Consider the following 15,780-nt stretch of genomic DNA (forward strand, 5'->3'; position numbering starts at 1 on the left):
AATTGGTTTTCATTTATGACCGACAAGTTCAATGCAAATAACATTTTTAAGAGCGAAAAGGACAAAAAGGAATAAGTTAATGAAAGAAACACACATACAATAACTAATAAATAAATAACAAATGTAAGTGCTTTAAGATATCTCTTAACCATAAATAAAGTATGATTTATTTTAAGTCAATATAGATATTTTTTTCAATATATTTTTGAACCGTATTGTATTTTTTCCCCTCCTTCATCAGAGTGGCCTTGTTGAAGAAGAGCGGCGAGGACGACTGGAGGAGCAGGATCAACAGGAAGCAGGACGCGGTGCAGGCGGCTGCCGGCGAACAACACGCTCAGCTCTGGGAGGCGGAGCAGAGCTTCAAGAAGAAGGTAACCACCTGAACCTGCTCACTCGGACGGGCGGCGTCCGCTCGTGTCTGTCGCGTCTCGTTTGTCCACGGTGCTCCATCCATGTTTAAAGGGTGTGCGGTGTGCTGTTTGAGCTACGCGCTACATGTCAGGAGCATCCAAACTGTGGTTCAAATTCCAATCGCAACACATGAAAACTTCCAGGGGACTTTGATTTAACTCACGGGGTTGCGTTTGCTGTAGAGTCTAGGAGATGTTTTTGATCGTCTTCTGCTGACATGTACCTCTAGAGTCATGAGGACGTCAGAGTAGAGACGTGGTGTTACTTATTCTCCAAACAGAGAGGTTGTGTATTGTCCATGTCTTGTGTCCTTTCATCACTTTGTCTCTTTCCTCTGTTCTGTCTCACACACAGCCGTTGCATGTTTGTTTGTGCTTGGACTGTATCAAGAGTCAGCATGTGTCTGCATGTGTCCGTCATGGCAGTAGAGCAGATTATTTCATGGTGCATGCCGGAAGTGTATGGCTGCCGATATAATGAAATCATCTAATTACATTGAAATGTATTTTTTACTTTGTGCATGCATGATGCATGGTGAATAAATAAGAAAAATAGGAAACGCTTTATATTAAGGTCCCTATAATTAACGTTTAGTTAATAAGTATTAAGGACATTATGAAATGCTTATTAACATTTTGTTTATAAGACTATTAATGTTAACAATGGCAACATAAACATGTGTGCTGTTAGATTATAAGAGATTTATAAGCACTTATAACAAACTTGTACACAGTTTGTAGACTGCTTAAGAACGTTAATATCAGCCTATAATGGGTATATTAACTAAATATAATGTGTTAATAATGCTTTTATAAACTATTATCAGAAACTCATATTGTTGTTAAACCCTTACTAGGCTCTTTTGTTTTATAAATATTAATATATACTTTATTATGCACTTATAAACAGTTATCTGAGCAGCTTTTAGCAGCTACCGGATCCAAAGCAAGAACTTCAACTAAACGTTATTTAGTTGAGGTTGTGTATTGTCTGCGTATTTGAGAATGTCCATTATTCATGTAACTTAATTTACAGTAAAACATCTCTGTCACTGGCGTTTCATTTAAATTATAATTCTAGAAGGTTTTAACCGCTCATTAAAAACAAATAAAACTAAATTGGATTTTAAAATTTGACTTTCGTCATAAATTATTTGTACACACAAGGATAATGAAATTAAAATTTGTTAAAATAATGTTATTTCATGATTTGCAGCCATAGACCTCCCTACAGAGCAGTTTAATTTGTCTCTAGATCATCTTGTGTATTTGTTACAGTTGTTCTATCACAGTACATTCAAATTCATTTGAAGGCCTAATTTTGCCCAAATTACACACATTGAGATATTTTTACTCAAAATTCATGACTTTGTGTAGACTTTAAAAAACAGCTGACAGTAATGACTCTGTATTTCAACCTTTCCTTCTTCTCTTTGTCTCTGTTTGCATGTCCTTTATTAATTAAAGAAATAAACCTCGTTTCATCCTCTGCATGTTGAGTGCGTGTCTCTGTGTTGGCATCCTCTTGTTTGTTTTTGAAGGGAGGGTTGAGGCGGGACGCCACCTCTCTGTTTAGACGCATTGAAACCGTCACCGTCCGCTCCAGCCTCTGCTTTTCTTTCCAGCTGCTTATCAGGGTTTGTTCAGCTTGGCTGCACATATTCAGATTTTGTATGTAGCTCCTTAACCCTCTGAAACCCGAGCAGTTTTGTGGCGTTTTTCTGCTCCCGTCACATTTTACTGCAATATAAAAGTCCTGCACCTCTACGGAAACCGTACAGTCATGGCTAGAAGTAGAGGGAATTCAAAAGTATCTTAGATGCAGTACAACAGTTATAATGCCATAAATTATAAAATATTAAAAACCCAAGTTGAAATCACTGGAATCTATACATCCATCATTTTTCCAAGTGTCCACAAATGTTACCAATGTTGGAAAGAAAAAAATGGAGGCTCTACATGTTGTTTATATATTGAACGAGTTACAACTTCTACTCACTACCTCTCCCCTCTGCTCCGTGTTCAGAAGCTGCCAGTTGAGTTGAATTTCACAGAATTTTTGTCACATAATTGTTTCTCAGGCAAATCAATCAAGATGAGAGGCGCAGAATTTAGTCTTTTGTCCAGAATGTTTGTTAAAGCAAATGGTTTGTTTGGGGCCAGGTTTTAAATGGGACATGTAGAATACAATGTTTTTTTTGGGGGGTTTTTGGAATCAAGCGTCACACATGATGTGTTCAACTACTGTCGGAAAGATGAAAATCTGATGATGATGGCGTTTTTTACAGCTTCTGGCTGTGATAAACTGTGTTGGATTGGCGATTGTTTAAAGAAAACATTCTTTTCAATCCCGCCGGCGGGTTTTGGGGTTCAGAGGGCAGTTCTTAAAGTCCAAGAGGTGTTTCAAAGGACTGTTAGGGAGTCGGTCGCGTGATTCTCCGGGACAACAGAGTCCTTTCAGCAAACATGTCCCTCCCTTGTCTCCTGTGGCCGCTTGTTTGTAGGACGACGAAGCGCTGATGATGATGATGATCGATGATTTCGCCGTGTCCGACGAACTATGGGTAAGGCCCCTGTGTGAGCCCCAAATCTCTCACACACACACACACACACACACACACACACTGCGGTGGTATTTATCAAGTGCACTTCAATTGGGTTAGTGATCAAAACTCAACTGTATCTCCTGGCTGCTAACACACTCTCTTGATAAATCCACCCTGAGTGTAACACACATCAGCTGTGTGTGTGTGTGTGTGTGTGTGTGTGTGTGTGTGTGTGTGTGTGTGTGTGTGTGTGTGTGTGTGCGCGCGCACACATGTGGTGGTGTTGGTAGTGGTGCTGTGTTTGGGTGTTTCCCTTAAAATCATGGTGACGGTGTTCTCCGATTCATCACACCTTCTGCTCGTTGGGTGTCAGAATTATGTCAAAGATGTCTCTCACACACTGTGGACATGCAGTCTGTGTCTAAAGTGGACTTGTCTCTAATCGTCATAACTTTTCCAGAGATAATTTGTTGCTAATGTGAGCTGTGTATGACGGCCAGAGTAGGACTGTAATCCTTTCCCCGTTCCAAACCCTCAAAAGGCCAGACCTGTTGGCTGCATGCCAGCTGCTCAGGGCTGAAGCTGACACTCGGGTCGTGTCCTCCTAGTAATCCTGTGAATGCAGGCGTTTAATGACGCAAAGAAGAGTTGATTTTCCTATAACTCAAATATTATGCATGAGGGATTTTTTGTGTGCGTTTGTTGTCTTATGGTAATATCACACAATACACAAACCTCTATCTATCTATATCTATATCTATATCTATCTATCTATCCATCTATCTATCTATCTATCTATATATATATATATATATATATATATACACACACACACACACACACACACCAGCCCACATGTGTAAAGACAATGTATAATAATAATCATAATAATAATTATACAAACGTAAAATAGCAAACAAATATATGAATGTATTTAAAAAAAGCAAATAGATAAGATAACACAAAGGCCATAGCACAAATAAAATGCAATATAATTATCAAATTCCAGTTTCCTTAGTTGGCGTCTATAATGTTTGTAGTTGTCTTTTGTTTTTAATATGTCATATATTCTGTATAAGGTATAATTGATATAGATATTACTTATGGAAAATGTGCATTTCAATATGTATCCAACATTTCAAAAGGCACATCACGTTGCAGACTTATTAGTCATATTTGAGATGGCATGATGGATTTTTTTTTAAGGCTGATTATCATGTTCAAGCAGACTCAATTTCTCAAGAGGAAAAAATACAAACATTTAAGCTGGTCTAATCAATACTTTATATGAACAATGGATCAAATGACGTGATGTATTACGTGACAGATGTGTTTTCAACCAGCGCTACGGTTTCCCTCTGATAGACCAACTATGCTGGACTGAAACAACAGCGACTAGCTGGTGATCATAGTGGAGCATTTAGCAGCTTAGAACTGTTTTTAATAATTCAATTTAATAAGTTTAAAGTAAAAGGAATCTTGTATTGTCTACCATAATTACACACCCGGCATATGGAGTATAACGAAACCATTAAGAGGGGCATTACAGTTTAGATTAAATGTAACTAAACAGTGACATGAATGAAAAAAGTGTGATTTGTGTTCTTGTATTTTGTTCAGTGAGTTGGTATTGCATTGTCATACATTTTAGGGACTTGTGGGAAATGAGATTGAGGTATCTTGACTTTTAGTTCCTAGCCTGGGTAAAGCTCCAAGAACACTGCATCCCAGAATGCATTGCCCATCTCTTTCTAACCCCACACCGCTTGCTTATTACACGGTGCTCCTGTTATAAATGTGTGGTCTCCGAGCTCAAGCCGAGACAACTCTGATGTCATCACTGTGACATCACCGGAGGTTTTTAGAATCTTTGGAACGCCCCTTTGTAAATGCTGCGTCCTCTCTCCATGGCTGTGTCTCTATAGGAGACTTTCTGTCCTCCTCCCGAGCCTCCTCCCCGCTCTCCGTCCCCCGATGAGTCGGCCAGCCAGGTAGGAAGCCGCATCAGCTCTTGCTGCACGCAATGCTCGCCCTCCGCTTTGCTTCCCCTAACTAAGCCCTGACTACGCGTCTTCCCTGAAACAGAGAGTGAGGCTTTGCAGAAAAGGTCTTCAGCCATAAGTGTGTGGTCTTTTTTTTTTTTTTTTTTTTTTTGCTCCCTCAGCTGCAACTGTACATTATGCTCACAGTCCTTTCACAGCCACCCTGCTCCTCCACACCTCTAACACATCCCCTTCCCGAAGCTTTGGCACTTTTGCCCGCGGAGTCAGCATGGTGGCCACAGGTGGCGTCCGGCGCTTGTGCAGAGCTTGGACATTTTCTACTATCTCTTCATCCTCCATTCTCTAAACCCCTCATCCTTTACTTTCCTCATCCCCCACGCCTCTGCTTTGTGAAGACCATCAGATCTCCCAGACCCACGCGGGTGGACGAGAGACACCCCTGGAGAAGGAAGGTGACCCCTGTCAATGCCGTGTGAAGTGCTCTCGCAACATAAATCAGTGTTTAGACCAAATGGGTTAAGTTGTAATCAACCACTAAAGGACGCTGACTGCTATTGTTCTTTGTCTTCACTTTGTTCACTAACATTTCTTTTATTTGAACTTTGACAAGTGACACAAAAACATTTCTAAAGAAGACGGGGATTAAGGTGCTTCCTGTGTATTAATCTCCCCCAATGGTGTCCTCGGTGTCCTCGGCTGCTGTCTGTCTGTGAATGTGGCCTGCTGTTAAAGGAATTCATCCACATTCAAACACTTTATCACAACAAACCAATGGCAACGTGAGATGGTTCCATTGTTGGTGTATTATATATTTTTTTTACGGTGATAGCCATGGCCGTAATGTCTTCAGGTCGTCCGTCCGTCTGTCCCTCGGTCCGTCCATTGTGAACGGGATATTTCTTTCAATTTGGTGGACCTGATTAAATTTTGGTGGTCAACAGTCAAGACCTCACAAAATATGCTTTTAGGCCATAACGCAAGAATTCATATTCTAATTATGACAAAGGGACGACATTTTGGATGGACGTGGATGTAAACTGCAGCATGACTGGTTGGCTGAGACACGCGACCAAAAGGCGGTCATTCTAGTTTCCTTTCGCTGTAGCGTAGCGTAGCAACATACTTCCAAGGATGTACTCCTTCTGTCCAAGTCCCAAGTGCCCCAGTCATTCCAGGAAGAATCTAACACAAAGCACTGTTGTGGATACCGACTCCCAAAATGCTTCCCGGAATGCATGGGACACCACAAACTGAAGCGTCAGTACCCTGAGGTGGATTAGTCCTTTAACTTTCGGTCCATCGGGAGTCTTTTTATTGTAACTGACGGTGTCTTCTCTCCCTTCTCAGAGACTAGCTGAGGCGGAGATGGAGTGCCAGGGGATCGAGGCTCAGATGTCCATCCAGGAGAGGAAACGGCTGATCGTAGCCCAAGAGGAGGCCTGGAAGACGAAAGGCCACGGAGCCGCCAACGACTCCACCCAGTTCACTGTGGCCGCACGCATGGTGAAGAAAGGTAAGAGGGGAAACTGAACACACACACATCCTCTACGGTCCTTCTCCGTCTCTCTCAGGGGCGTATGCACACATGCCCGTCTGCACTCGGAGAGTGTCGTCGGCAGTTCAGAGTCTGCTTTCTGCCCCTGCAAAGACCCCGTCCCAGTTATCAGCGGGGGGGAGTAAACGCTGTCCATGAAAAATGAACCCGACTCTGTATAGACCATATCATAGTCAACGTTAATATTCCAAGCACAAGCAGGAAGTAGACAGGAAGTAACAGGCTGTGTTTTAGTCATTCACCTCTAGTCGATTTTGACAAATTGTCGTTCAAACAATCCAAAAAGTTGCAAACATAAAGTCGAGAGAAACAAACTTTTAAAAAAAACTAGCAACTTCAGTCCACATATGACATTATACCATCATGCAACAGTGGTCAACTGGCACGCTGACCGATTAGCCCGCTAGCTCAGCTAGCCCCATCAGTCACGTGTCCCTCAACTTGCAGGTCGTAGCGGTCCTCTTACATCACGACGCAGCGCCTCGTAATGTTCAGTAAATGAAAGCTCCTACATTTAATAATGATTAGAATACAGGGGTCCATCCCACCGATGTTTAGCTGTGTTTACTCCTCTACGTTAGTCAGCACTGAGCAGTGCTAGCGTCTTCAAGTACGACCTGTTCTTTGGTGTACATCGAACCAATGTTCTAGTGACATCGCAATCTTTGTCTCGTAAAATCAAACCACCACAAATATCAGATTTTCTTTTACAAACTGTACTTGTACCAGGTAACCATATCATCGGATGTTCATACTTGTCTGTCTTCATACAACAGGGTTGGCTTCCCCGTCAGCCCTCCAGTCTCCTCTGTCCTCCAAACCCAAGACCAGCAGCCTTGCCATCTCCAAACCTCAAGAAGGTCAGTTTGACTCCAAACACACCGTGCAAAACCAACTGTCCACTCAGTTAAGTAGCTGAAGTGTTGACTTGAACTTAGATGGACATATTCTGAGCTGACAAATGCACAGTGTTAAAAATGATTCTGGGTCGCATCTTATTTGTCTTTGCTTCTCTTTCACAAGACATGGAGGAGATGTCTGATATCAAAGGTCTATTCCTTTTTTATTTTTTTATTTCGATGTTGCACCGAATGCAATGTTCATCATCATCATCATCACCAGAACCACAAAAAATCACCACTTCTATTAGGTTATCAAAGCCTAATAGGACATGGACCATTGGATAATGTTACCATCCACATGCATGAGTGCAGAAAGGGTTCATATTCAGTGGCTGTTTGTTGTTGTTAAAATGCTTGTGACGGCCAATAAATGTGTTCAGATAACGTCATAGTGACTGTGTGCAACTTTTCATTCATGCTCAGTCATTGTTCCAAATCGGCGACACTGAACAACAGAAGCTCAGACTTCCTGCCTGTTTAGAGATACAGTTGGATCTGTGCTACAATCAGAGTCAATTTATGGCTCTAACAGCTGTGTGTGTGTGTGTGTGTGTGTGTGTGTGTGTGTGTGTGTGTGTGTGTGTGTGTGTGTGTGTGTGTGTGTGTGTGTGTGTGTGTGTGTGTGTGTGTGTGTGTGTGTGTGTGTGTGTGTGTGTGTGTGTGTGTGTGTGTGCGTGCGTGCGTGCGTGCGTGCGTGCGTGCGCGCGCGCAGAGATCAAGGCCGTGCCAGATCTGAACCTGGAGTCTGACATGAAGCTGGATAAACTGGAGTCGTTCCTCGGCAAGCTCAACAGCAAAGGTCAGTCTCGTTTGTGTCGCTGTCTCCATGTTCACCACTCCTCTGCTCACTCACTGAGAACATTTTTTTTTCCCACGTTACAACATGCAATCGATTATAGATTATCTCCTGATGGATATCAGTTGTGTAACCGAGACCAAACTTAATGAGTTAAGCGTGGTTTTCACCAGGTCTGCCTTGATTCAAGGCAGACCTGGTTAATGGAAGGCTGCAGTAGCACAAGATTAGATATGTGCAAAGAGTACAAAATAATAATCTATTACATGATTAACTAATATATTTATATTATTGTGTACTTTTTTTATTTTGATGCTTTGGCAACATTGTTCTTTTGAAACGTTCATGCCAATAAAGCCGCATTGAATTAAATGCACTGTAATAAAATGATCTCTTAAGTATCATCACAGTGAATCGGCTAAATAAACCGTGAAACAATGTGAACCACTTTTATTGTTGTTGATATCGTTCTCATCTGAAATCTAGTCATGTCTATAAAATCGATTTTTACCCTCGAAGTGTAAGAACAACTTTTCTACAACCACAACAAACCTTAACTATTTCTATTTTCATGGAGGAATGAATATTTAGCATAACACATTAGCCTGTAAGCACATACAGTAGGGGTTAAAGAACAATAAGCAAAATAAGGTCAAAAAATACTTTAAAATATATATTTTAAGAAAAAACAAATGCAACAAAGAGCAGATCATGTATCGTTTTACAGCACAGCCAAATTAAAATAGTTTGTGTTAATAAACAATCAATAACAACTAATATTTACTGCTTTGTGTGTTTGTAGGTCATTTCAGTTGTGTGCAGAAAATGACAAATTAAGACAAAATTAGTAAAAAAAATAGTTTCACAAAATGCGGTTTGATATAATGAGAACATGGAGGATTTGTGTATAGAAGTACAACCTTTACTACATTACTATAAAGTTTTTCTCACAAATCAAAGTGACAATTTTAGTTTTGAATTCATCCATCAATAAATAAATGAGCACATCTTCCATTAGCAATACATTAGCTCGGTGATGCTTGCACGGGCTTTGGCGAATCGTCTGTAGTAGTAACGTATAACATGATCCTGACCCGGCCTCATCTTGTCCCCCCTCAGTGTCTGGACTGCCAGAAGCAACCATCACAGTCACGCAGAAGAAGGTGAAGGAGGTGATGACCCTCGAAGACGAAACTTTTTCCAAGTTCTACCGCCAAGCGGAGGAGCTCCCCGCCACCACCAACAAGGTGGAGATGGACTTCGACGCCATCTTCGGCCCCCAGGTGCCAAAGTAAGCTCCCGCCCGCTGGAGGTCGTTTTTTGAAGTAAGGAACCCGACATCATTGTGAGCCTCTCTTACTCTTCTCCCTCTGACACCCTCCCCAGGCTGACCTCGGAGATGGAGCAGCACAAGCGGGCGGTGCGCCCGGCGCGTAACGTCCAGTCGTCTAGGAACCCTCTGAAGATGCTGGCTGCCAGGCAGGACATCAGACACGAGTACACGGAGCAGAGGCTCAACATCGGCCTGCTGGAGAGCAAGAGGATGAAGGCTGAGAAGAGTGAGTGAGGGTGGACGAGGGTCTGGGGAAATGCACGAGACCAAAACCACGCATGTGACAGGCTCCTTATTTTTTCTAAATTTGCACAATGAAACCCTCAATATCAGTTTTGAAGCGAATGACCTACATCGGGGACTGGAGTCAGTTTCCTGTTATTGTGCAGGGCTGTCCTCAAAAGCTGGACGAGGTCTGTAGCTGTTTTTGAGAGTAACATTAGATAAGCCACAAAGTCAATGGCATGCCAACTCCCATAACTTCCTCCATCACCTCCTCTGACAGCAATAAAAAATACACTTAAAGTGTCTCTGGAGTGTTCTATATCTGTTACAGTCGTATAGAGACTGGGTTAGTCTGGCATGAAAAAGGTCATTTACTCTCCAGCCGTTGTCTCGTCTGTATAAAGGACAGTAAATGAAACGACTTTGAACGTATTCTTCCGCCTCACGTCCCCTCACTGTGTGTCTCTGTTGTGCTCACTGCAGTGAACAAGAACTCCGGTTTCTCCGACGTGGCTCTGGCCGGTCTGGCCAGCAACGAGAACTTCAGCAACGTCAACCTGCGCAGCGTCAACATCTCCGAGCAGATGTCCAACAACAGCGCCGTGCCTTACAAGAAACTCATGCTGTTACAGGTCAAAGGTCAGTGGAGTGAGCAGGTGGCTCAGTCCATACACAGACAGATGCACCTGCACCCACAACGGGCTCTATTTTTAGTTTACTGCTCAATAATTCCAGTGATGACTCAGAAAAACATGTTGTGGAAAGTTCAGACTCTATTAAATGCAGTTGTAATGGGCACTCACTGAAATCCCCTGGGGTTATAATACCAGTTGCCATCTTGCCCACATTTTCACAGGCCTGTCTTTTCATAAATGTATAACCAATAGTATTTAGTAAAGCCGTTCCCAACAGTGGTTCCTTCCCAACAGTGGTTCCTTCCCAACAGTGGTTCCCAACAGGTCTACATCCAAGTTCACATTTTAGGCTAACTTAACTCCCCTTTAGTTTCATTTCCTTCCATTCTGTGAAGAAGCAGTGCTAACCTCTGTGCTGCCTGTTTCAATATTACTTCACAAAATGAAAACAAAGTAATAAGAAGAATTGCAATAACGACTGCGTAAATTTGCCATCAATGGGCTAGGTGTACCTGAAAGTTGCATGTCATAGGACCTGCTACTCAAGTGACATCTTGTGCATTGCCGTTACCAGAGCAGCACCACTAGCGTTAGCTTGGCTAATGAACATAACAGCACTGTTCAGAATTTGGAGTTCAAATTCAACATACTTCAAAATTAAATTGGAATAACTGTTTTTTTTTTGCTAGCGACTCAGACCCAGAATGCAGAATGCACCCTACTGAATGTGTGGACGCTAGCCCACCACCAGTTGAGAACCAGGGACCAATGGTATAACTAATAGAGTGGTGTAGGATTAAGTCCCTTAACCCAGAAATGAGTGAGCAAGTTCCGGTTCCCTCGTCTCATAGTAAGTGGGTTTGTTAAATGGGTTTTGGTTAAATGCCTGAAATAAGGTTTAAGCTTAAGATATACGGTTTGTTCTACGATAAAGAATACGTCAGTAAATACCCCTCTCATACATTTTGATGCTTTTTTGCGACTGTGGTGTGTGTTTTACTTCTGCCAATTGCATTTACACTATCATAATTATTAAGATTATCCTGTAGAGCAAATGCTTACGTATCTCGTTACCAAGGAGATTTTTGGAGGTTATCATAGAGATATCTCCATCTTCTGTTGAAAGCACAACCCGTACAAAAGTCAAATTGAGGGCAACCTCTTTAAATGGACATGCTTGAGGATGCAACATGTTTACTGAACCAACGAGCCAGACGAGCAGAAAGGGATCCAAAATATCTGCCTACATTTTCCTGATCTTTTTAAATGCGAGGCGGCAGCGACCAGCGATTCCATCCGGCTGTTTAAGAGGATAGAAAAACAAATGGCTGCTGTCTCGCACAAAGCTTTTGGAGGATGCTGCTTCGAGAGCGTCCTTTCCAGAGGATATCTAAAATAGGAGTTGGGTCTATTTCGGTGTCTTTGCACCTCCTCCTCACGTCTGCCGGTGACAGCTGTGGCTTTAAATCACCCCCCCCAGGTCACCTCACACTATCCTGGGCTGATCCGCTCCTTAAAACGCCGCTGTCTGTAATCCAGAGCAAGTGTATGGGGGGCGGGGGAGGACCCGCTTTGTTAGAAGACTAGCCGTCCTGACCTGTCTGTTGAGAGTGGTCCTTTTTAGATCACCTGAAGAGCCAATGGGATCATGAGTCACTGAGGCCCCTAAAAAACCCTTAGAGTTTATAATAAACAACATTTATGATTTAATGTAGTTAACAAACCGTCCTGGCTACAGCTGGAAAGAGAATTCATAGAGGTGGGTACTTGACAAGGCAGATACACGTCCATACATGTACAGGGCCAAATGTCGACACCCCCAATATGATAATCCAGGCATGCTTATTCAGAGCTGTCACTGATAAGCCACCTGTCCTGTGTGTCGTTGTCTCGTCCCCCGTCCCCCCTGCCCATGTAACACCAGGCCGACGGCACGTCCAGACCAGGCTGGTGGAGCCCAGAGCGTCCTCCCTGAACAGCGGCGACTGCTTCCTACTCGTCACGCCTCACCTCTGCTTCATCTGGACCGGGGAGTTCGCCAACGTCATCGAGAAGAACAAGGCGAGTTCCGGCTCTTGAGCGCTGCCAAATGACAGGAAGCTAGCTCGGATAGACGCGAGTTTCGTTCAGATGGACACTGGTGGAGTGAGGGTGGGGGGGTTATGTGCGGCGGGCTTAACGTGCAGGATTTGAACACCCAGCGCTGGGAGGAAGCAACAGTGGCGCAGCAGCAGCAGCAGCAGCAGCAGAAGAAGTGTGTGTGTGTGTGTGTGTGTGTGTGTGTGTGTGTGTGTGTGTGTGTGTGTGTGTGTGTGTGTGTGTGTGTGTGTGTGTGTGTGTGTGTGTGTGTGTGTGTGTGTGTTGCAGGAAACAGACTCAAAACAAGGCTATTGTTCATAGACTGCTCTGCTGACCTGTGATTGGCTGAACAGAGCGCTGACCTCATTTGTTATAAGGGGTCGTTTGAGTTTAGGTCATTAAAGTCTTCCTGAGTAGTGAACTTGAACTCAAATTGATATTAAAAAGGTTTATTAAAAAGCAAAGAACCTCTGTGTTTTTGGAATCAACCAAACTCATCCGCATTAATGTAATACCAGTTGTTCTTTTTTGTTTTTTTTCAGGCTTCAGAGTTAGCAAACTTCATCCAGAGAAAGAGAGACTTGGGTTGCCGAGCCAACTACGTCCAGGACATCGAGGAGGGCGTTGGCACGCACAGTCACGCTGCCAAGGACTTCTGGAAGATTCTGGGGGGGCAGTCGAGTTACCAGTGTAAGGATTCTTATCTGGCGTAATGAACCCAACCTCGAGGAAAACGGTCCCCAGAGCACCGGAACTCAAGTCGACGCCTTGTCTTTTTCTTCTTGCAGCTGCAGGAACACCAGATGAAGACGAGCTGTACGAGGGGGCCATTGTGGAGACGAACTGCATCTACCGCCTGATGGACGACAAACTGGTCCCAGATGACGATTTTTGGGCCAAAGTGCCTCGCTGTTCCCTGCTCAACCCTAAGGAGGTCAGATCACCTGCCTGGAGTCTAAATGCATGTTGACTGGGTTAAACTGTAAATCAGTCGGGGATCTAAAGGCCTCAGTGTAGGATTGGGTTGTACTTTGGCGCCACCCAATGGTGATTTAACAACACAATACACTGTGGGAGATGGCTAAGACTGCTGCTACTGTTGGATTGGAAAAATAAAGAACACTATCTCTGTCTGTGTTTCTGCGCAGGTTTTGGTGTTTGACTTTGGCAGCGAGATGTACATATGGCACGGAAAGGAAGTGACGCTGGCACAGAGGAAGGTGGCCTTCCAGCTGGCAAAGCACCTGTGGAACGGCACCTTCGACTACACAAACTGTGACATCAACCCGCTCGACCCGGGGGAGTGCAACCCTCTCATACCCAAGTACGAAAACATATACTTTTTACATATACATTGCCTGTGGCTGAGCAGATTTCACCAACACTAAAAGGGTAGTTTGGATCTCTTGATGTGGGGTTGTATGAGATACTACTCCATAGTCAGTGTTTTATCTACTGTAGATGGAGTTTGGACCAACAGACAGGAGTACCAGCATGGAAGCAAACCAATGTACTACTGTAGCAAAACGCATTTTAGATTCTTAAAAAAATCAATATCAGTTTAAGTGTTCTAAACTATATTTAGAATATTTTCACTGCTTTACCTTGCCGTCAGACAGCGCTTTGCACCAGGGAACTGGAGCAGTGACATCCATCTTTCTACACTCCTTTTGACAAAAACAGTAATTGTACCTCACAGAACACAGGAGGTGCTGGTCTACCGCTGCCTGCATCGGTTAGTTTGTGTTATTGAGTGATTTTGGTGATGCGGAACTAACCCTTTTAAAATACTGAAGTCATACAACAACACAAACTAACTAACAGATCCAGGAAGCGGTAGACCAGCTGCTACTGTGTTCTGCGAGGTGAAATTACTGTTTTTGTCAAAGGAGCATTGTGGCTTGAAGAGAGCATAGATGGATAGAAGTCACAGCTTCAGTACAAGTGAATGACACAGCTACTGCTACAACAGTGTATAGAGAACCTTTGACTGAAGCACTGACGGACTGCATCCTCTTCCCCCAAAGGAAAGGTCAGGGCCGACCTGACTGGGCCGTGTTCGGCAGGCTGACTCAGCACAACGAAACCACCCTGTTCAAAGAAAAGTTCCTGGACTGGAGCGACTCCAGGAAAACACCGAGCCCCGCCAAAAACAACGACCACATCGCCGATCAGAAGGTATCAAAAAGTACTTCAGGATCTGTAAAGGAGTATGAAATGCTTCCCTTTATTTCCATCCATCTTTTGACCCCAGGAGCAGTCCACCTCCGATCACCCCCGTGCGTACGACGCCTCCCTGATGCTGCCCATCCATCAGGCGCCCGTCTGCACCAGACTGGACGGGTTCAACGTGGGGCGGGGCTACGGCCTGGTGGAGGCCGAGGATTGGCGCAGCTACGAGATCAGCACGCTGGAGGTGGAGGTGTGGCACATCCTGGAGTTCGACTACAGCCGCCTGCCGCGCCAGAGCATCGGCCAGTTTCACGAGGGCGACACGTACGTGATGAAGTGGAAGTACATGGTCAGCGCTGCGGGTCAGTGTCTTCTACTTTCACTTTTACACACACACACACACACACACACACACACACACACACACACACACCTGAGGATCTTGGGTTCCATTTCAGTAGTTAATAGTATTACAATTTAAATTATTTAATTTAAGTGCTTCTTAATTAACTCAAGTCGGGTACTTTCAACCCATCTGTAACTTCTGTAATGTTCAGACTGACTTCACTGATGAGATCATTTGCTTTAGAAACACTATATGATCCTAGTTTTTTGTTCCAGCTGCTCATCATGTCCTTCTTATTATTGCACAGAATCTTATGTTCGAGCAAATGTATCAAGGAGTGAAAGTTCTTTGGTTTCCCAGTTGAAAACAGGAATCCTTCCTCTGGCCCTTGATGTTGGCCGAACTTCCAGGAGGACACGAATCATGCGAATTAGGAGAAGTTGAGAATTAATTAAATTTGCTCTTGTATCGTCCTTATTAAGATGATTTAAGTCTATATGAAATAAAAACTTCTGTCTGAAATGTTTTGGTGCACTGACAGAACAGAACGACTTTTAAATCAGCTGCTTTTAGTCTCTGAATCCTGGAAACCCGTCAGGATGATTTATTTGTCTACTTTGTGTCGCTACTCTGGTTTCTGGTCTCTTTTTCTAAATGATGCTGTCTTGTAAGCCTGTTCGGACATTTTGCATGACATATTAATGAAGAAAAAAACCTCCCTCTGATACATCCATCTTTGATTTAGATGCCAGTGTTCTTTATTTACAGACATTTA

At 43.5% G+C, this 15,780-nt stretch overlaps 1 protein-coding gene across 1 annotated transcript in view; it reads left to right on the forward strand.

Moving 5' to 3' along the window:
• Window positions 1-15,725, forward strand: part of LOC137890526 (supervillin-like) — a gene marked incomplete at its 5' end in the record, with an annotated part of 20,397 nt that extends 4,672 nt beyond the window's left edge. The window contains 18 exons of the mRNA XM_068734644.1: window positions 242-374; window positions 2,918-2,977; window positions 4,885-4,950; window positions 5,358-5,414; window positions 6,310-6,475; window positions 7,294-7,377; window positions 7,541-7,567; window positions 8,132-8,218; window positions 9,335-9,506; window positions 9,602-9,774; window positions 10,257-10,412; window positions 12,333-12,469; window positions 13,030-13,177; window positions 13,276-13,421; window positions 13,636-13,811; window positions 14,515-14,665; window positions 14,742-15,021; window positions 15,366-15,725. Of these exons, the coding sequence (XP_068590745.1) occupies window positions 242-374; window positions 2,918-2,977; window positions 4,885-4,950; window positions 5,358-5,414; window positions 6,310-6,475; window positions 7,294-7,377; window positions 7,541-7,567; window positions 8,132-8,218; window positions 9,335-9,506; window positions 9,602-9,774; window positions 10,257-10,412; window positions 12,333-12,469; window positions 13,030-13,177; window positions 13,276-13,421; window positions 13,636-13,811; window positions 14,515-14,665; window positions 14,742-15,021; window positions 15,366-15,397 (2,251 nt within the window). The remainder of the gene's footprint in view (window positions 1-241; window positions 375-2,917; window positions 2,978-4,884; window positions 4,951-5,357; window positions 5,415-6,309; window positions 6,476-7,293; window positions 7,378-7,540; window positions 7,568-8,131; window positions 8,219-9,334; window positions 9,507-9,601; window positions 9,775-10,256; window positions 10,413-12,332; window positions 12,470-13,029; window positions 13,178-13,275; window positions 13,422-13,635; window positions 13,812-14,514; window positions 14,666-14,741; window positions 15,022-15,365) is intronic.
• Between the last annotated feature and the right edge of the window lie 55 nt (window positions 15,726-15,780).

This window comes from Cebidichthys violaceus, unplaced genomic scaffold, assembly GCF_023349555.1.
Source record: "Cebidichthys violaceus isolate CVI_PGR_0920_01 unplaced genomic scaffold, fCebVio1.0.p SCAF_653, whole genome shotgun sequence".
In the NCBI taxonomy this organism is placed as follows: domain Eukaryota; kingdom Metazoa; phylum Chordata; class Actinopteri; order Perciformes; family Stichaeidae; genus Cebidichthys; species Cebidichthys violaceus.